We start from the raw sequence: 21,146 nt of genomic DNA on the forward strand, positions 1-21,146 counted from the left end.
CAGTGTACATTACAACTTTACGACATTGTAATAATATTAAATAATTTTTTTGTTACCTTTAACAAATCCATGTAATAGCAGGTTGAAATTTTTATAAATTATGAAATAAATTACATTTGTGTGTCTTAATGCATTCACTCAGCCTTGTAAACTAAACACATCCACCCCTGTGAAATATTTGGAATATTCCATGTTCACATGTTCACATTTTCCACTTTAATATAAAAAAAATAAATCACGGGAAATAAAAACAAATATACTTATTATTATTTTAAGTGGTTTCCTGAACTAAAATGCAAACTCTACAACCTGACACGAAAATACTGAAACAATAAATCGATTAAATGTTTATCCATATAATATCTTCACTATGAATTGATTACTTTCCTATATAATTTAGAAAAGTGAAACAACTACCGAGAACAAGTCTATCGTTTAAATCATACTTAATAGTATTGTTTAATATAATTATAATAATTTTTCTAATGCACTGTATTTGTCTCAGTGTAGGACTGGGAGGAGGGATTCAGATGTATGCAACTGGCAACCCTGTAATAGGTCTGTACAGCATCCTGCTTTTGATCAGATCTCTGCTGATCCATTTGAATCTCCTGATTGGGTGAGTATACATCCTTAAAATATATTAATAATTATATTTATTCTACTGGTTAATGTTGTGCATCTAGTTTAGTGATTTATTGCGAATTTACCGATAGAACCCTCTGTTAATCATGTCAGCTGTTGACGTCATTCTCCTAGGAGATAGCGGGTTGAATAAAAATTTTAACACTGCGAAATGCTTTTATTCTCCGATTTATTATATTGTTTATCATTTATATCCTGAAATATTACATCGAATTGTTCCGTCCATTGATTAAACATACGTTTGTTTTTACCTACCCCTTTTTTACGTGATTTCCGGAAAAATCCCGCCCCTCTCGGAAATGATTGGTTGGTCATGTTACGAGCTGTCCTCCTATTGGACACTGCAAATGTCATTGCGGTCGATTAAATGCGTAGCAAGTTTGTTTGACGCGTACACAATAATGTTTATGCTGCTGCTGCTCAGTAGCTGTTCCCACTCATATAGATCACTATTTTGCATACTTAATTTGAATATTTCTTGCTAAAACATCTACCTGTATAAACGGGCTACTTAATTATTCATTCAATTCATCAATCAATTAATTATTTCTGCTATAAATGCATCCTTAATTCCATGTCCAGTGCACCTGAGCCGCAGCCCTGCATCCCAAAAAGGAAGACGATTATTTCACCATGAACTCTGATGTGGATGGTATGACGTCACTAAGCATATTATAATATTTAAATCATAAGTATGATGTCATATCCATAACCACATCTCAGTGTATTTTCACGTGTGGGACGGGAGACATGATCATGCTCTCAGAGATGCTCTGGGTTTCAGGTGACCTGGAAAACCAGGTGGAGTTGGAGGAGAAAACCAGGCTCATAAACCAGGTGCTGGAGCTGCAGAACACCCTGGAAGGTAAAACATCATAAACGAGTTAAAGCGTAAAACTAGTTTAATATGTTATCTTGCAGTTATAAAATGGAAGTGGTATCACAGTGGGTAAGGTGTTCTGACCAGAAGGTTGTGAGTTCAAATCCCAACACTACCAAGGAGCCATTTGAGCAAGGCCCTTAACCCTCAGCTGCTCAGATGTTTAAATTAGATAATTGTAAGTTCCACAAATGTGGATGTATGGAAAAGCACCATGCAAAATTTCAACCTGACCATAAAACCTAGATACGGTTCTTCATCAAACTGTTTTCACAAAGTCTGATGCACACGATTGTGTAAAATGTCTTTATATGTCTGTAAACATATCATTTAATTCCACTTAATATGAAAATACTCAAACCCTTTTCCACATGATATGTTCCTGTGCACTATTCGAACTCCGTGACTTCATTATGTGTTAAGGTTAGAGGTGAACAACCTGAGTGTCCTGCACAGATCCCTGACCTTCTCAACCTTACTGAACACCTTTTCTAGATCATCAACCTGCTCAAACATCATCTCTTTTAGAGGTCAACCGATTGATCGGTTTTGCAGATTAATCACCACTGACAACAAAAACCCGTACAGTTTTTCCGGGTTGCTTTTGCGCTTGAGCGGCTGAAAAGGTCCGCAGTCAATACGAGAGCGACCTCTAGTGGCGAATCTCTGCCATCACGTGCAGTTTGTTTTGACACGCGAGACTGCACGCTGTATCTCATTCCTAAGGTAGCAAATAAAATGAAAATGAACAAAATTAAAAAATGTAAAAGTAAATATTGAAGTGAACAAACAAACAAACAATAATTTAAAACGTATTAACTGAAGATAATGTTACAATGTTACATGTAATCTTACAGTGATTCTCAAAATGTTGCGTGCAGCCCTCTAGTGGGGAATAAAGATATTACAGGTGGGTCGCAGTAATCGGCGTGATTTATAACATTTTTCATTATTTCTACATGAATGATTTTCTCTATTATAAAGTTTATACACTCAAAGCAACAAACAGACAAACAATTAGGTCGCTTATGCACATAAATTAAAACAACATCAGTTAGGGTACAGGTAGGAAAAAGTGGAACCATTGTACAAAAATAACGGTTTACTCTCGACAAGTTAACCTGGTTTAGAGACAGTGGCCTTGAGTAAAAGACAGGAGGTGGAGCTGGAGGTAGCAGAGCTGAAGATGTTGAGATGTTCGTTGGGAGTGACGAGGATGGACAGGATTAGAAATGAGTTTATTAGAGGGACAGCACATGTAGGACGTTTTGGAGACAAGGTGAGGGAGGTGAGATTGAGATGGTTCGGACATGTGCAGAGGAGGGACATGGGGTATATCAGTAGGAGAATGCTGAGGATGGAGACACCAGGAAAGAGGGAAAAGAGGAAGACCAAGGAGGAGGTTTATGGATGTGGTGAGGGAAGACATGCAGGTAGTTGGATTGAAAGAGGCAGATGTAGAGGACAGGGGGTTGTGGAAACGGATGATCGGCTGTGGCGCCCCCTAATGGGAAAAATTGGAAAAAGAAGAAGAAGATTCTCTAAGATAATTTCTTAACTTGGATGTGTTTCATTAATATATTTTTTGGTTGATGGGAGACAGATGGTGCTTAAAAATCTACCCCCCGAGTGGGAAAATGGCAAAAAAGGTAGGTTTGAGAAGCCCTGCTTTAAAGCATTACCATTTCACAATAATCCAAACAGTCCTGCTTTAAATGGTCAGCTTCAAATGTCTTCACAAAAGCCAGAGCATTGAAATGACATTTATTTGTATTTTATATGGGGTGTTCTTATTAGAATGTTTTAATCCAGTAACCATTTGAAAAACTATCGGTTGAGTATCGGTTGAGTATCGGTTGAGTATCGGTATCGGTCGACCTCTAATCTCGTTAATTCTCTTGAATCTTAGCGAACACAAATCCCCCACAGTCACACTTTAAATCTAGTGAAAAGCCTTCTCAGAAGAAAACAGCCTATCATACCTGCAATCTAAAGAGAGATTTATCTATGATTATAATTGATCTAATAATTTTTTATAGATCTCTCGGCACGAGTGGACGCCGTGAAAGAGGAAAACCTCAAGCTCAAGTCCGAGAACCAAGTTCTGGGTCAGTACATCGAGAACCTGATGTCTGCCTCCAGCGTCTTTCAGACCACCGACTCCAAAAGCAAGCGGAAGTAACGGAGGATGATTAAACCTCTTCCCCCCGGCATCTAGAGTTCAATAACTCGGCTCAGTTTACTTTATCCTCTCGAATTGTTTCCACGTCTAGACGTTCTACAAGATGCCACTGTTACATGTTCGGTTGTTGTTTTTGACAGGTTGCTTTTGAATCTGCTCCTAGTGTATTAGACCCGACTAAACCCATCCTCTTCATTCATGAAGCTGTTGTATTCGATGACATTGTGTTCGCTACGCATCATGGATTTATTCTTTTTTTTGTTATTTTCATTTATACTTGATGTTAGAAGTATTTTTGCCTTATGTTAGGGCAGGGTTTTAAAACCTCCAGTGCTAAACAGTTCCATTAATTTATTGATGGCCGTCATTTGTGTTTCTCATCGTGCGATTTTTTTTTTGGGAGTCGTGTTTTAGCTCGTTTTGGTTTTTATTTCGTGGAGGACACAGCAGTGATGAAGGTGCCTGTGAAACTGCCGTGTGCCACCGCGTGTTTTAGGTAACCTGATCGATTACCGTAGGTCGAGTTCTTCAGGTGCTTCTGTTCAGGGAAATAACATTTCTGATCTCCTGGTGCTTTTTCACTGAGGAGCTTCAACAGGCCGCCAATTACAGCTGTGTGTAACACGCACAACATTCCTGAGCTGTACTTAACGTTCGTGTGATAGCATTTAAAACATCGCTTGGTCTTCTTAATGCCTGTTTTAATAAAAATATGCTTTCATTTGACATCTGGTGCTCCTTAATGTGTGTGTGTGTGTGTGTGTGTAGCTTTACAGCAGATACAGCAGTTATAAAACAATGTATAAGTTTGTTCCTTATTTGTAAGTTTATCTCTAATGAGTGAGGTAGTGGCAACTGTGGTGAGGAAAAACTCCCTGAGATGGAATGAGGAGGAAACATTGAGAGGAACCAGAATCAAAAGGGATCCCGTCCTCATCATTTACATCACGACTGTCCATTTATTACAGTTCCATCGTTGTTAAGGTGCAACATGTGCTCCTCAGCCATGATAGGAGACTGTTGATATTAATTACAGTCCAAAATCCATCTTCAAAGTTCTTGATATTCCACTCAAAAGTTTGCACACTCCATCTCCTTCATGGTTTTTCTCATTTGTAATTTTTCTTAACAATCTACATTAATAGTGAAACTATAACACGTATGGAATTATGGAGCAACAAAAATCATGTTAAACAACCCAGAATGTTTTATATTTCCGATTCTTTAAAGTCGCCAACTTTCGCTTTGATGAAAGCTTTTTGCATTACCTCAGTCAGCCTCATGAGGTCGTCACCTGGAACGCTTTTCCAACTATCTGGATTTCCCAGTGGTGTTGAGTGCTGGTTGGCTGCTTTTCCTTCATTCTCCTGACCAACTCATCTCAAATGATCTCAACTGGATTGATGTCATCATGATGCAGCATGCAATCACTGTTTATTTATATATATATACATATATACATATATATATATATATATATATATATATATATATATATATATTTTTTAACAAATAGCTCCTACATACGTTAGTTCACGTGAGTCACGGCTTCATGGCCTAATTGCCGTCATCAAAGCTAAAAATGTTAACACGGGTTGTTTAACGCTTTTTTCGCATCATTCCATATGCGTTTTTTCAGAGTTTGAATGTCTTCAGTAATAATGTTTAATGTTTAAAAAATGATATCAATAAATTAAGAGTAAATACTGAAGACTACTGGTGCTTTATATGACACAGAAATGTTCCTAGGTAAAAGGTAAGATCTGAACAGTGACTTTTTGGAAGAAATAATAATAATAATAATAATAATAATAATAAGTAGACACAAAACATCAGAAATTCGTTTTCTGAACTAATAAAATCCAATATGAAAAATATTCTGAATAACAATGTTGATTTTTGCTTTTCCATCTGTTTACACGTTTTTCAAGTTTATCATTAAACAAGTAAAGACAATATTCAAAAGAATACATGTAAAAAAAAAAACAATGTGGATTCAGCATAGAAACTATACCTCTTTTTCAAATCTAACTTTAAGAAATATATAAGAATTTGAGTTTGTCCTGCAAAAAAAAAAATGCTAAAAGAAAGAATTTGTCTTTAAACCCAATTTGAAGAAAAAACAACGAGGAAGAACGAACAAAACTAAGAAGAACAAAATCAATCTCACTCTGTTCTCTACAGCGATGTCAAGCATGACCATAAAAATACTAACACTGACGATCACAACTGCACACAACGAATCCCATCTGGTTGCACACGAGTTCTTCATTTGAGTAGCAGATTTACATAAAGACACACATTTTCTAAAAAATACAAAATACAAAAAGATCGGTATCCTTCTTGTCAGTGTTGACTTTCTTCCAGTGTTTTCATGTATAAATGGAGAAGTGATGACTTATTTATTCAGGATGAAACTTGACTCAGTTGTTATTAATAAATAAATATTTAACAACAACAATCATTAAATTTGACCTATTCAAATTCCAAAAAGTATAAAAACCCAGTTTCACATAACAACCTGCACACGCACACACGCACACACACACACACACACACACATATATATATATAGGAAGTGGTGCACACTTTCATAACTGCCTTCTGTATGTGCAGCAAAATAGAATAAAAAAACTAGAACTTTAATTCTACAAAAATATTTTGATATGGATTTTTGGGTATTGTGAATTATTTACACATGACAAAGTAAAATTTGTTCTTTTCTTTGCTGAATTTAATGCATTAAAATGCCTATATTTTGAATTGAGTTGAATTTGAGTGGTTTTGAGATCCTCAAATGTAATAAGGTTTCCAGTAAAAAAGACATTTTGCAGATGCTTTATTCCAGACTGACTTATGGTGACCTAATACAAAGTTTGAAGGTCAAGGGTTTCCACAGCATGCCAGCTTGATAATGACTGTCTGTTGATGGTATGTTTATGGATATGCCATTCGGCAGATGTTCTTATCCAGGGCTGCCTACAATTAGCGTTTTATACAACAGAGCAGTTGTATAAAATAGAAATTGAGGGTTGAGGGCCTTGTTCAAGGGCCCAGCAGTAGAAGATTGGTGTTTGGGATTTGAACCTTCAAGTCAAACATCTTAACCACGTCCGAGGCAGGATCCTGGTCAACAGTGCTGTAGCATTTTGCTAGCTATCTGATAAGAACTCATTTGAATGGCGAAGATTATTTCACTTTGAATTCTCAAAACTATAAGCTTTGAGTCATTTACATGTATTTCTTTTAAAGGCAAATCCAATCCTTAGGAAAGTTCTACCAATTAAAACACAAATATAAATGATTTAAATACACCACAAAAAAAAGAAAGGATTGAATGCCACATGTTTACTGTTCAACTGAATGAAATCTAAATATTTATTTAAATATATACCCATAAACCTCTAACAGAGTAGTTTCACTGACAGAGTTCTTCCTTCATTCTTTCTTCTCCTTTCTCTTCTCTTTTTTTGTTTTCAAGGGATCTTGGATATGCCTGCTAATTGTGTGTTCTTTTTTGGCTTGGTGATGTTACACAAGTTAAGGTGTGTTTCATGGAAATGAGATGGATATGAGGCTGAACCGGAGTGTGACATGAATAACAAGAGATCATCTTGGAATCGGGTAAAGATTCTGTTGGGTTGATGATTTCAGTGTTGGTGAATACATAAGCACTGTAGCGTATGTAACGTCTCAGGTATTCTGATCGTATATCCGCTGTCAAAACCTCTTTATTATTAGCAAAATAGTCCAAATTACGCACCAAAAATAGAATATGTAATCACCTGCGATTAGTAGCCTCTCGTGCAAAAGGAGGCATGTTTGATTAAAAACTCAAACAGCGCTATAAAACAATTGAAAAGGTTCAGCAGCATTTAGGTCACGTCAGAATCCTGCTTTTGTTGTAACAACAAGGTAAAAACTGAGGCGTAGGTTGGGATTATTGCTCAGGAGATGTTCTCCTGCTGGGCTGGTTGTAACAGTAAGGATCTGTGGCAATCCAAAAAACCTGAAAAACTAAGGATTAAAAAGGTTCATGATGTGATTGTTCCTCAATTCATTTGACCACCGGGGGCGCTGTTGCGCAGAGAGGAGGAGGAGCCATCAGTCTCTCAGCATCTCATGCTGTCAAAGATCATCAAACTTCAATGAAGATCTGTCAAAGAAAGAAAGAGAGAGAGAGAGCGAGATAGAGAGAGAGAGAGAGAGAGAGAGAGAGAGCAGTTTGTTTATTTTCAGAGTTTTTTTTATTTCTTTTGACTTCATTCATGTACATTTTGCATTTTTTTATTTTATTTTCCTTTCCATTCTTTTATACTAATGCTTTGGCAATATTGTATGTAAACTATAATGATAGAGAGAAAGAAGGATAGAAAAGAGAAAGAGAGAGAGATAGAGAGAGAGAGAGAGAGAGAGAGAGAGAGAGAGAGAGAGAGAGCGATTAGCAGAAAAAAGAGAGATATTGAGTGACTGGCAGAGAAAAAGAGAGAGAAGCTACCAAAAAGGTTGAGAGGTGAGAGGAAAGATAGTGAGAGACTGAGAGAGAAAAAGAGAGCTACGGAGATGCTACAGAGAGAGAGAGAGAGAGAGAGAGAGAGAGAGAGAGAGATTGTGAGAGATTGTAAGAGATTGACAGAAAAAGAGAGCTACAGAGATGCTAGAGAGAGAGAGAGAGAGAGAGACTGACAGAGAGAGAGAGAGAGAGAGAGAGAGAGATTGTGAGATTGTAAGAGATTGACAGAAAAAGAGAGCTACAGAGATGCTACAGAGAGAGAGAGAGAGAGAGAGAGAGACTGACAGAGAGAGAGAGAGAGAGAGAAAGAGAGCGAGAGAGAGAGAGAAGCTAAGAAAGGAATGGAGAGAGTAAGAGAAAAAGATGAGAAATTGACAGATTAAAATATGATTTAAAACTTTTCAAAGCTTAATATTTAGATTTTGAAATATTCCACATCTGTGGAGTCTCTGATCTGTTCTACAGAATCTGATCTGCAGGATGGATGATTTGCTGTATACAAAAAAAATATCAAGGAGCATGAAAGAAAAACAAGATCCTCACTTCACTCAGGACGGCCCAGAAGTCTGCAGTGGAATGAACAAGAAGACGCATGGCGTTTATTTGACCTAGCGCTCGGTCAACTGGTCCCTCTGCTATTCCATTCACAAAAGAACCTGCACACACAGAAACACAATTAATGAATCAAATACCATTTTCATGTATATTTCTTCAAGACTTCACTACATGGACAAAAGTATTAAGACGTCTGACTTTTCTAGCCATGTGTGCTTCTTCCCCAAACTGTACATAGTAAATTCAATGTCTTTAGATGCGAAAGCATAAAATTTTCCATTTATTTAAATAAGGAGACCCAAACCAGCATGCCAACGCCCCTGTGCACAAATCCATCTCCATGAAGATATGCTTTTGAGAAAGTTGGAGTGGAAGATCTCCTGCTACAGAGCTCAGACTTCAACCCTGGTGAACACCTTTAGGATGAATGTAAACGCCAACTTTACTCCGGACCTCCGCACCTACATCACTACCTGACTGATCAGTAATAACACCCTTGAAGGCACAATTCTCCACAAGCACACTCCAAAATATAGTGAAACATCTTCCCAAAAGAGTGGAGTGATTTATAACAGCAGATGGGAACTAAATGTGGAATGGGATGTTTTAAAAAAAGCACATCTTATGGTATATAAACTTTTGTTAATGTGGTGTATGTTTAATTACAGTTTAAACACACTGCTACTGAGAATTGGTTTGTGACGAAATTGTTGTTCATGAATGTAAATATCTAGTTTGCATGGTATTTTCACAGTTCACACACAGATCCGTGCTTTGGTTCAGGTTGTCTGCATAACCTTTTGCCCACAAACTAAAGACCACTGCATGCTCGTCTCACTTCCTCTAGTTCACACTCGCTCTAATTTCGCTACACGAATGAACTACTTCCTACAGTCTAGATCCTTCATAGAGGATTTGAAATGAACTCGTTTCAGAAAGAAATGTTAATAAAAAAATATCCACAGAACAGTAGAGAAGTGGGGGGTTGTTTTTGAAAGTTTTCCACTTCCTGTTTTGTTCATGTTGCTTTTAATTTTTACAAACCTACATGGTCAAACAGAGACAAAATTAGGGATGCGACAAACAAACCACGAAGAGCAATCTTGATTTCCGTCTTAGATTCTTTCTTAGAATCGGTATGCTTTGAAACTAAAACTAGATTCGATACATTATTATTAAATAGAATTTTAAACTTTGGTAAGTAGTAATAAGATTTGTAGAAGTAATAGCTAAAAAAGACAAAAGACAAAATCCAAGACGATGAACAGGAAGTACACTTGAATTTCAGATGTGTATGCAGTCAATCCAGCATACTACGATAGCGTTTTAGTGCCATGAATATATTGTTGCAATTTTAAGATTGCAACAATAAAGTTGTAGCAATACGAGGATAAATTAATAGCACTATGAGAATCAAGTCGTAGCAATACGATAATAAAGTCGTAGTAACACAAGTATACATTTGTAGCACTACGAGAAAACAGTTGTAGCAAAACGAAAATAAAGTTGTAGCACTATAAGAATAATCTCTTGAGCAATTTCGACTTCATTCTCGTAATTATGACTTTATTCTCATAGTGCTACGACTTTATTCCCGTAATCTTAGATTTCTTTTTAGATTCAAGGTAATTATAAGAAAAAATTATAATTATAAGAGAAAAATTGCACATTTCTTGAATTGAGAAAAGAAGAAAACGTTGTTATATTTGACCACAAGGTAACGCAGTCACAGAATTTCTCCGGCACATTCTTTAGGACGTTCTTGCTCCTGAAGATTATCGTGACGATACTTACATGCTTTACTACATGTTCACCTTCACCTTGCATTTGTCAGTGAGTCACAGGCAAACAATTGAAAAAAGTTTTGTGAGAGCATAAAATTGTTGGGTACAAACTCAATTCCTGTTTGGTGGCTTCGTTCTCATTCGCTGAAAAAAACTGGAATCGCCAGTTTGGTGACAATTAAAAAACATTTGTAAGAAAAGAAACAAAGACACATTTTTGAGGAACCCAACATGCCTGTCTTTTAAATTATGGGCACACGTTGGACTCAAATTGGACCCGGTTGTTTCCCTAGTGCGTTGAGAATAAACAAAAGGTAGAATACAATAGAGTGCCTACAAAACCTTAGTGTTTGGCCCCCTAACAAGAAGAGGAAGAAGAAGTAGATGATGATACCTATAGACATTTGGTGTTTGCAGTGGTGGGCCGTCAGGGCCAGCAAGGCCTTCTCTGCCTGCCTAAACACTATCAGAAGCACTGACCTACATTTACAACCTAAATTTGAATATTTGTTTCATGAAATTGTATTAATTTAGTTTATTAAAACAGTTTATTCTTTTCATTTCGTAGCGTTTCTCTTGGCTGCACTGCTTCCAGTACGTGTATGTAAATGTTTTTTTCTCCAATCAGATTTCAGCCTCTAATCTAATCTGCCCAGAGCCTTCACAATCAGTACTGCTGGCCTGTTTACTTTAGACTATATTAGCAATGGGTCTGTTACTTTAACTAATCAGATTTCATATTCTCCTCACAGGGCAGCTAGCTGGCCCAGAATAGCATCAGCATTTTTCCATCCTCTGATTGGTTGGTCAGAGGGAAACTGTTACAGCCAAGTTCGACTAAGAAAACACATCTGTAGCGATCTGCACATATTAATACATCAGAGTTAGACTTTTTTACGCTCACAATGGCTGACAGAGGAAGAGAAATTGATTTGGTCTCGGACATACTTAAAAATCCATTTTGAAGAAAAGCTAGACATCGTGAGGAGGTTGGCCAACCCTGAAGCTAGCTAGCGTGTCTCAGCCCGAGGAAGGGTTTGTTCACCACCTCCAGAACAGTGAATACGAGTGGTACCACTGGATTACAGCCTCTGAGGAGCGCTCAGAGCCCTCATAATAATTCTCCTGACTTCTCTTTTTTGAAGTTTCTTTATTGAAATTTAAATATGTAGCAATTTTCCACTTATTAATACATTTTTTATATTTGTTTAAAAGATTGTTAGATGATTCAAAAGAATTTGGCATCAAAAAGTTCATTTCCTGGTAAATTAAATGAGGTTTATCTTTCAAGCAGACATACTTATCTTAGTTTCACCTAAGAGTAAATAGCTTGGTGGCATTTTTTTAAAATAAATTATGCTCTTATCTAAGCTTTCTCTCAGTTGAGGTGTGGCCAGGTGTGGACACTACTGCACAACCATGACCACAGAGTTCTATCTGACACCTTTAATACTTTATCCTGTTGTGTATTAAAACTAAACGTTGATGTGTACACAAAATGCGGTTCTCCAAAAGCAATGTGTTTGCGCAGCTTGCTCACAAATGTGTATTTTCACTGGAAATCTGCATTACTATTGTATAACATATGCGTTCAAGTGAAACGAGGTGCAGGAACCAATTTATTTCAGTAAATATCCTGCAAGCAAACACAGCTGGGTTGGTGGTATGCAGTCTGTAGCCGAAGCTGAGAAATTTTTGGAAATATTCGGTATAGATACTGCATGTGGCTTAAAAAAAAACACTATTTAACCGCTTATTTACTATTAAAATCTTTTGGTTGTAGGCTAACCATCAATACAGGGCATGGAGAGGGTGTTGTTTTCTATTCAGCTGTTTTTGCTAAAATATAGAATCAACTATTAAACTGAAATGGTTTTGTTTTGAACCAGCACTTGGTATTTTGCTAAATAAAACCAGTTGGAATGATTGCCGATGAAATGTCATTTTTTCTTCCGCTATTTTGCCTTAAATGAGCAAATAGAAGGAGGAGACCCTCACATGGGTTTTCATACCACTACTATGCTGCTGACACTCAACTCATCTTTTCTTTCCCTCTCTCAGATACCACAGTGTCCGCTCAGATCTCGGCGTGCTTGACAGACATATCTTCATTGATAAGTGCTCATCAATTAAAACTCAACCCCAGCAAAACAGAACTGCTGGTTATCCCATGTGATTCATCTCCATGTCAAGATCTCAGAATAACTCTTCATGACTCTCTGCTCTCCCCTTCAGCCAATGCTCACAACCTTGGGGTAACTATGGACAATCAACTGTCCTTCTCCTCACATGTTGCTAATGTGGCTCGTTCTTGTCGATTTCTTCTCTACAACATCCAAAGGATTCGACCATGTCTGTCCACACAGGCTGCCCAGGTGCTTGTTCAGTCTCATGTGATTTCAAGACTGGACTACTGCAACTCTCTCCTGGCAGGTCTTCCCCTGAACGCTATTCGTCCACTGCAAATGATCCAAAACGCAGCTGCACGACTTGTGTTCAATCTGCCCAAGTTCTCTCGATGCTTGCCTACAAGGCCAAAATTGGACCAGCACCATCTTACCTCAGAGACCTCATCACATCTCGCACTGCACCACGCTGTCCGAGATCCTCCAGCACTGTTCGACTAGTACCACCATCTCTCAGAATGAGATGTAAGTACACTTCAATGCTCTTCTCTGTTCTGGCACTGAGGTGGTGGAATGAACTTCCCCTAGATGTCCGAACAGCAGAGTCCCTGGCTATGTTTAAGCGACGGTTGAAGACCTTCCTCTTCTTGAAACATTTAAATTAGCACTTTCCAAGTTTGCTTTGTAAAAATCAAGAGTTGTAGTCTGATTTATATTAAGTTGTAATATAACGTACCAGTGGAGGTTTATTCATTGCTAGAGACTCAAAGCACTTTTGTACATCGCTCTAGACACAGGCGTCTGCTAAATGCCGCAAATGTAAATGTAAATGTAAACCTCATGCAATGAAAGGGTTATAGACTTTATAGAGAAAAGTATTGGGACACCTTTTATTTTCAGCCGTACGTGGTTGTTTCCGAAATGACCTCATGACCTTTGGATTTAAATTCCAATATACCAATACCATTTAAAAAAATTTGCCGCATCATAAAATGAAAAATACAACAAAGGACACCCTGAACTGTTGAGCAGCTAGAATCCTGTATCAGACACATGGGACAACAATTGTCTCATAAAACTTCAGCCACTGGTCTCCCCAGTTCGCAGATGTATATGCACAGAAGACACGATGCTACACAGTGGGGAACATGGTCCTGTCCTGAATTGTGAATAGAATGAGTTTATGAGATTTGCAAATCTCATATTCTGTTTTTACCTACATTTTAGTGAGAGTCCCTAATTTTTTGCAATTGGGATTGTAATAAAAATCAATGAAGTAATAATGAATATTTTGAATGATGTGACTAGTAATCTTATAGTATTGTTTTTTTTTTAGATTATTTGTAAAAAATAATCCTGACTTTACTCTTGATAAAGAATTTTCTTCATGATTTAAAAGCTTTCCTTTGTCTCCAGGGAAATACGGTGAATCTCTGGTCTCGTCAGCCTCTTGACCCAGTCACAAAGAAGCAATTCAAATCCTTGTGTCATGCAAATGTTATGTGGAGGCAAAAGAAGACACGAGTGACCTGAAGCAAATTTAAAACAAATGACAATACCTATTACAATGAAGCCGTCGGAGGAAGGTTTGCAACATGGGAGAAGTCCTTGCTCGACATGTTCCCTGACAGACAACTGAAACACACACACACACACACACACACACACACACACACACACACACACACACAGTTTAGATATGGGGCAGTAACTGAAAGTACAATGCCAGTAAAGCTAAAGTGCAACAGGAAGCGTCCCGAAGCCACAGACACGCTGCCTTGCCGTATGTTTGTGTCTCTCTCTGTGTAGAAGGAAATTGCACTCTAGTATAATAAGTCAAAGCACTCACACTCACATACCACCACACACACACACACACACACACACACACACACACACACACACACACACACACACACATACACTTACTGTACTTCTGAGAACCTACTTATAGCATAATTACTAATGAGGCCAACTAATGCCAATTTTTTTAATATTTTGTCCCCACCTAGAACTAAAAAACCTCTCATACACACACACACCCACACACACACACAGAGATCATGCCTAGATAGTGACAAAGAGTGCATAGAGTTTGTGAACAAAGTGCCACTTACATCACTAGGCAGCACCTGCACGCTGGTGTTGTAAAACTTATCTCCATTTGCCTCGATATTTCCACTCCTGAAGCGGTACCTAGACACACCACACACACACGCACACACACACACACACACACACACACACACACACAGGTACATTATACATGACAGAAAACGCCCAATGGCCAAGCACTTATGTATTTATGACATTTACGAGTCCAGAAATAGGAAACAGCTGATAAACAGCTCATTGAAAAGACCAATTATTAAAAAAGTTGCACCGAGCCAATAACTCATATGCATGAAGAAACCTGATCTAAGCTTCATGACCGCGTAACAGCGGACTAAACAGGAACAGCTGCTGAACAACCTAATCTGCTAATACTCTATGCTAAAATACCACTTCACCTTCTGATTCCTACAAAAACAAAACAAAAACAACCAACAAATCATATCATGTGCAAGAATCAACACGGTAACTGTATCATGAATATAGGAAAGTTTAATTATGGTTCTCTCAGTTTAAAAAAAAATTATCTTAAATTAGAAAAATGAAGATCTGTGTCCATTATATAATTTTTCTTCTATTTTCTCTTCTCATATATGGCATGGTGGGTCAAATCAAAGGGCCAACTTTGGATTAGGGGCCCTAGTTTGGGCGTCTGTGCTATAGAAAAACATGTACACAAATGGATACAAGTTTGGGCTTTTCAATATTAAACACATTCAGATTATTAACATTATCTCATATAACGTTATTTCCGGACATATATAAGCCGCACCCACTGAATTTCTACACTGAAACTAATTTACTTTACACAGGCTTTAACGAAAGACACGTTACACACGGTGTAACGGGTGAAATATGTTGCGCTTCCTTTAGGAGCATAGCGGTATTTTGGGAATAGCCTGCCACTGCATTTTACATAATTTTCTGATGCTCATTTCTACGTTTCTTTGACTAACCTGTAACGCTGTTGCCAAGAAAAATAAAAAAGCAGGAGTTTTGGAAACCTGTCTGTGCTTATATGATTTCTGTTGTAACTGGAGTTAGTGAGCTCTCCCTTCACCCAGACTCAACACGTTACAACGGCTTGTATCTAAACAGTAGCCGACCAAGAAAGTCATTGTTCACTGTCTTCCTCCTTTCTTTCACAACAATTTCTCTCTGGAGTTTATCTTTTGGCATCGTGCAGCTCAGAACACAGGTGAGGTGTGTTTTTTCGTTTCCGTTCGGAAATTTCATTGGTCTAATGTTATGGGGTTTAGTTTTTTGGCTTGAAGTTTGTGAAACCGGGGAAAAACCCAGGAAAGATTCATAAATAAGCCGCTTCGTTGTTTATGCCAAATTGTATTTCGCCAATTTTTTAAACATACATGGAGGCTAGTTCAGTATATCTGTAGAAGAGCCAAGTGAGAACTTTAAAACCTGAAAACATTTCTGTGGCAATTGATGAACCAGGAGTTTGAGACACATACAGTACATGGTTTTCAGCTTCTTTCAACAGGATTTAGAGAAATGTTCGCGTTTCAAACCAAACTTTGTTTTTTTTTTGTCCTCAGAAACCACAAACAGGTTTCTGCTAATTTAATATTTGCATTTACGTCATATTATTTTTTACATAAACTGACTGTTGGGTTGTGTAGATCGAAACATTAGGCAGAAAACGAATCTGTTTACATCGCTGCCACGGTGTAGTTTATATTTAAGTAGACTTGTAAGTGCCACACGTTGTATATTCATTAGCATGCAGAATGGACGATGCGGCCGTTTACGAATCACAGCTTTTGAATATGTTGAAACTGTATGGAGTTTAAAAGCACACACGCATTTGCGTAATTGGTTGCGTGTTAAAATCACTCTCTTTGAGAAACACACACAGATTTGATCTGTTGCCAGCGGTAAACATCCTGTACTCAGAGATGTCCTTATTTCACACTTTAACTGCGTACTGATTGCGATCTGCTAAGAGAAACACTACCCATGGGACGCCCCTTTCGTGTTTCCTCTTGCTTGCATTCGAAATGTCATAAAAACAAACATCTGATCTCTGGTTTACTGTAGGACACACATTCTCCTCTGCCAACGACTCAGAGAAGTCCCCTAAGTAAATATACTCAGTTGCTAGGATTTATCGTAGGTTCACTCTGTTGCTCTTGAGACGCAGACCTGGAGGTGGAGGACATTGAGACAGTTTCTCAGAAGAAGCCAAAGTTAAAAATAAAGAATTCAAAGGAATTGTTTTGTAAAATTGGCTTCAAAAACAGCTGCATTTTCTCTATGATTGTTTTCCCCTTCAGTATCCTTATGTGTTTTCTGGAAGTGAGGTCACAGAGGTGACCTCAAATATGATTAACGTGCAGTGTGTAAAGGAAAACATTGGCCCTACACAATGATTATAATGACTAAACTAAAATAAATGCAGAACCTAGGGTTAACAGAATATCAATCATTTATGTAAAATTAAAGTGACAGTGGGTTCATTGGAAAATATGTTGACCTTGGAGATTATTAAAAACTTGGAAGGTACAGTAGTTACATCATGCAGGTTTGCAAAAATGCAAAATAATTTAAATTATTATTATTATTTTTTTTTTTACATCTATTTAGGAATATTATGCAGCTCTTACTATCTGGTATTACATTATACTAAAATTTAATAGGCCACACCTCCTTTACTTTACTGATATATTCAAAGGCCACACCTCCATAACTATACTGACATGGGCAAAGGCCACACCTTCTTTACTGACATAGAAAAAGACCACACCTCCTTTACAGTACTGAGCAAATAAGAAAGCCACACCTCCTTCACAATACCGATATAATTAAAGGCCACACCTTCTTTACAGTTCTGACTTGCACAAAGTTCATACCTCTGTTCTGAGGACAGTTAGTTTCACTGACTTAGATGCTCTCACCTTTTAACGTTTTGAGGCGTAATGAAACGGAACAGGATGTAATCTTCTGCGCTGGGTGAGAAAGCCCACAGAAAGTCTTCACCTCTATAAGCCCTGTCCAGAGTATGACTCTGATAGAACTTCAAATTGCTGCTCAGCTCAGCAGGGGGGTTGGGGTGGGCTTTAAACAGGACCTGGCTCCCGAAGTCTTTATCCTGAAAATACCACAAACACACACACACACACACACACACACACACACACACACACACAAACACACACACACACAGGGTCAGATAGACTTTCAGACAGAATCTGCCTTACTGATTCATCAGGATTAGTAAATGTTATTTCTAGATTAAGGCGTGTTAAAAATTAATAAAGAAAACAAGACAGGAAAAGAAAACTCACTTTCAGATTCTGGATTTTTCCAGGCAGGGAGGAGTGCAGACCCACATGTTGAAACAGAGAGGGCTTGAATATGCGCTTCATCTTTGCCTTCTCATTGTCACAGTGTTTCTGTAAGACAAGAAGAAACCTGTTGATGAAGTATCTCTTTTTCCAAGTCTTATGTTTACACACTTTTCATTCTCACAGCAGCTTCGTGGGTGAGGATCTGCTTGTTCCATCCAAAAGTTTGAAATAAATTTTTCCTTCACTTCGGGTTCCGTAAATGTTCGCCAATTTCGGCATTGATAACGGTCCTTCAAAATATGGTGACTTTTCTAAGAGTAAGCACCTGTTAGTTATCTGTGGAAAAGTTGACGATGTGATGCATCGATTTAAAAAAGTGTGCATCGGATACAAGTTGGCATTTATAACGCGCTGCATCGGTTTTAACATATTTGCATCGATAAAAACGTATTTATTTATATATAGTTATTAGTAGATGTACTACACATTATTTAGAAAGTGACCAATAGTTTGTGACTGATATTTTATATGTAGATTGATTTCTCCTTATTAAACTGCTTTTTGAGCGCCTTCTCTCAGCACCGCTGCTGCTACATGAATATGATGTATCACAACACTACGAAGACCGAGGCGTGTCCTGAGAGTCACATAGAATACAGATTAACATGGCAGAGGTAGAGCTGTAACTTCCTGGAGACAGACTTAAATGTATCGTATCATTGGCTATGCCTCAGTTATAGAGATGCATATCCCTTAAATCCATATGTCTAATCAAGGTAGACCTTCAGATTTATTGGCACCTTGCATGTCAATGAGTAACATGCACAGTAAGTGGAGAAAGATGAACTTTAGTCTCTAACGCTGAGTTACACAAAAACACCGCTTTCTTTTTACACTAAGTTTTTTATTCCAGCAACAATTGTGCAGGTTGAAAACACTTTTTTTTCATGTTTTCCCATGTCGTAATGTAAAAACAGAAATATTCAAAAGCAAGATCACATTTGTAGTCATTCATTTCAGAGTTGCACAGTGCTCAATGCGATGCAATTAATAATCCGAAACATTATAGCCAAAGCGTCTGATGTGTTTACTTGTGTGCAGTGTAGTGAAATCAGGTTTCTCTGTGTGATTTTACAGGAAATAAATAGTCTAAGAAATCGTCTATCTGGTGGACGTAGACCTGAAGACACACACACCCACACAGTGATAACATAACCACATAAGTGTGTCTAATAAACTACGCGTGTCTAAAAAACCGAGGCACAATGAGATCGAGACTGAAAACAGATTGAAACCTGAACAGGACGGGGCGTGATTCTCAGCATTGCATCTGTATTGCGTAACAGAGGTGTAACCTAATGTGAATGTGATGATGGCTATTAAACTGAACAAACCCTGCAAACTGTTTTAAAGGTTGTCTGTAAGAAGAAGGCACACTCAAACAATGGATTCATAATACTGATGTCCTCATAACTCTTAAGAGACTATATATATATATATACGGTCTCAGTTCAGCATTCTTTATAATAATATATATAAATTCATAGAGTTACAGATAGGGATATGAGAAAATGTGTTTTTATTAGAAAGCTTGCCAGAAAGGTTCACAGGGCATCTGGTGAAGCGTAGATTCCAGTCTCAATGGTTAAAGATTTAAATATTTTTTTAATTGGACTTCTAACCAGAAGGTTGTAAGTTCTCTGCGCCGCCAAGCTGCCACTCATGGGCCCTTAAACAAGGCTGCTCAGATGTAAGTCCAGTAAATGCAAGCAGAAGCTCAATGGTTAAAGAGTTGTGTTAATAATCATACGGGTGGGGATGCAAGCCTGTTGAAAGCAAGGTCCTTCACCTTCTCTCCTCCAGGGACGCTGTATCATGGCTGACCCTGCCCCCTGCCCTGATACAGCGTCCCAGTTTCCTCAATAAGAGATTCTTTCCACAATAAGGAAAGAATTTCACTCTGCAGTAGTGTATATGTGAACTCTTTCTCTTCACTACCATACAGAAATCATATATGTTGGATTTCTGCAAAGGGGCGGAAGATTTCCGATAAATGTCTCGAAACGTTCCAGGAACTTTCAATGGGAACGTAATGTTGGGAATATTTTTAATATTCCAAATTAAAAATGTATAGGTTTTTATGGAAATTGACAAGAGTTTATGGAAATCAAATAGACATTTGGAGAAATGTATATACTGTATATAGTGTAAATATAAACATTTTGTTGCAATTGCTTTAAAATGCATTAAGTCAGGTTTGTCATAACTACAATATATTTTTTCCCTGTTTGTATTATTTTTATGATTTATAATCATTCTTTTGGTGTCACACAAATGAGCATGGGTTCCCATTTTCTTTATATGGTTCCTCTCGAGGTTCTTTCTCATACGATCTAAATATCCATAAATTTAATTATAAGTGTTCTCTAATTCTATTATAAAAAAAGTGGACAAAAAGAGAAGAGATGAGAAGACGCAAGGGGAAACGAGAGGAGAATAGATGAGAGGAGAAGAAAAGAGAAAAGAGGAGACAAGAGAAGAAGAGAATGAAAGAGAGGAAATGAGATGAGAAAAGAGGAGAACAGACAAATAGAAGAGAAAAGAAAAAAGAAGGAAGAAAAAAGATGGGAAGAGAAATGAGGAGAATAAACAACAAGAGAAGAGAAGAGAAGAGAGGAGAAGAGAAGAAAACAAAATGCAAGAAAATATTTGAGCAAATGAAAGAAAAAAGAGAAGAGATAAGATGAGCAAAAAATACAAGAACAAATGAAAAAGAAAGGCAAGAACTGATTTGTATTATCCACTAGCACATTTTTTAAGAATATTAGGAAAAAGTCCCATGAGCACTTTGGAGTTCCTGCAATTGTTTTATGATTCATTGGAATCCGACGTCTTCTTTAACCCCATGTCCATGGATTGCATTGTACCTCATTAGGGACACACAAAAAAAAATACGAAAATGTCTTACGCTGTCCTTCTCGGGGTTACACACTTTGACCCAGAGGATGTGATCCAGCAGCCAGTCGATGGGTTTATCTTTGTGA

At 37.6% G+C, this 21,146-nt stretch overlaps 2 protein-coding genes across 2 annotated transcripts in view; one reads left to right on the top strand and one right to left on the bottom strand.

The window, feature by feature from the left end:
* The first annotated feature begins 503 nt into the window (after positions 1-503).
* scocb (short coiled-coil protein b) lies at positions 504-4,433 on the top strand. Its single transcript, XM_046849592.1, has 4 exons — positions 504-619; positions 1,228-1,297; positions 1,430-1,510; positions 3,565-4,433. Exons 2-4 carry the CDS (start codon positions 1,279-1,281, stop codon positions 3,705-3,707), a joined length of 243 nt encoding a protein of 80 aa, XP_046705548.1. The 5' UTR covers positions 504-619; positions 1,228-1,278; the 3' UTR covers positions 3,708-4,433.
* Positions 4,434-6,531: 2,098 nt separating this feature from the next.
* Positions 6,532-21,146, bottom strand: part of zgc:154054 (Alpha-1,3-mannosyl-glycoprotein 4-beta-N-acetylglucosaminyltransferase B-like) — a 35,132-nt gene continuing 20,517 nt past the window's right edge. The window contains exons 9-15 of the mRNA XM_046849460.1: positions 21,071-21,146; positions 18,100-18,207; positions 17,710-17,903; positions 14,803-14,881; positions 14,245-14,320; positions 8,764-8,876; positions 6,532-7,863 (exon numbers count right to left, since the gene is read on the bottom strand). The exon at positions 21,071-21,146 is cut by the window's right edge and continues 55 nt beyond it. Of these exons, the coding sequence (XP_046705416.1) occupies positions 7,846-7,863; positions 8,764-8,876; positions 14,245-14,320; positions 14,803-14,881; positions 17,710-17,903; positions 18,100-18,207; positions 21,071-21,146 (664 nt within the window). The 3' untranslated portion in view covers positions 6,532-7,845. The remainder of the gene's footprint in view (positions 7,864-8,763; positions 8,877-14,244; positions 14,321-14,802; positions 14,882-17,709; positions 17,904-18,099; positions 18,208-21,070) is intronic.

The sequence above is a fragment of the Silurus meridionalis genome, chromosome 5 (genome assembly GCF_014805685.1).
Source record: "Silurus meridionalis isolate SWU-2019-XX chromosome 5, ASM1480568v1, whole genome shotgun sequence".
Lineage (NCBI taxonomy): Eukaryota > Metazoa > Chordata > Actinopteri > Siluriformes > Siluridae > Silurus > Silurus meridionalis.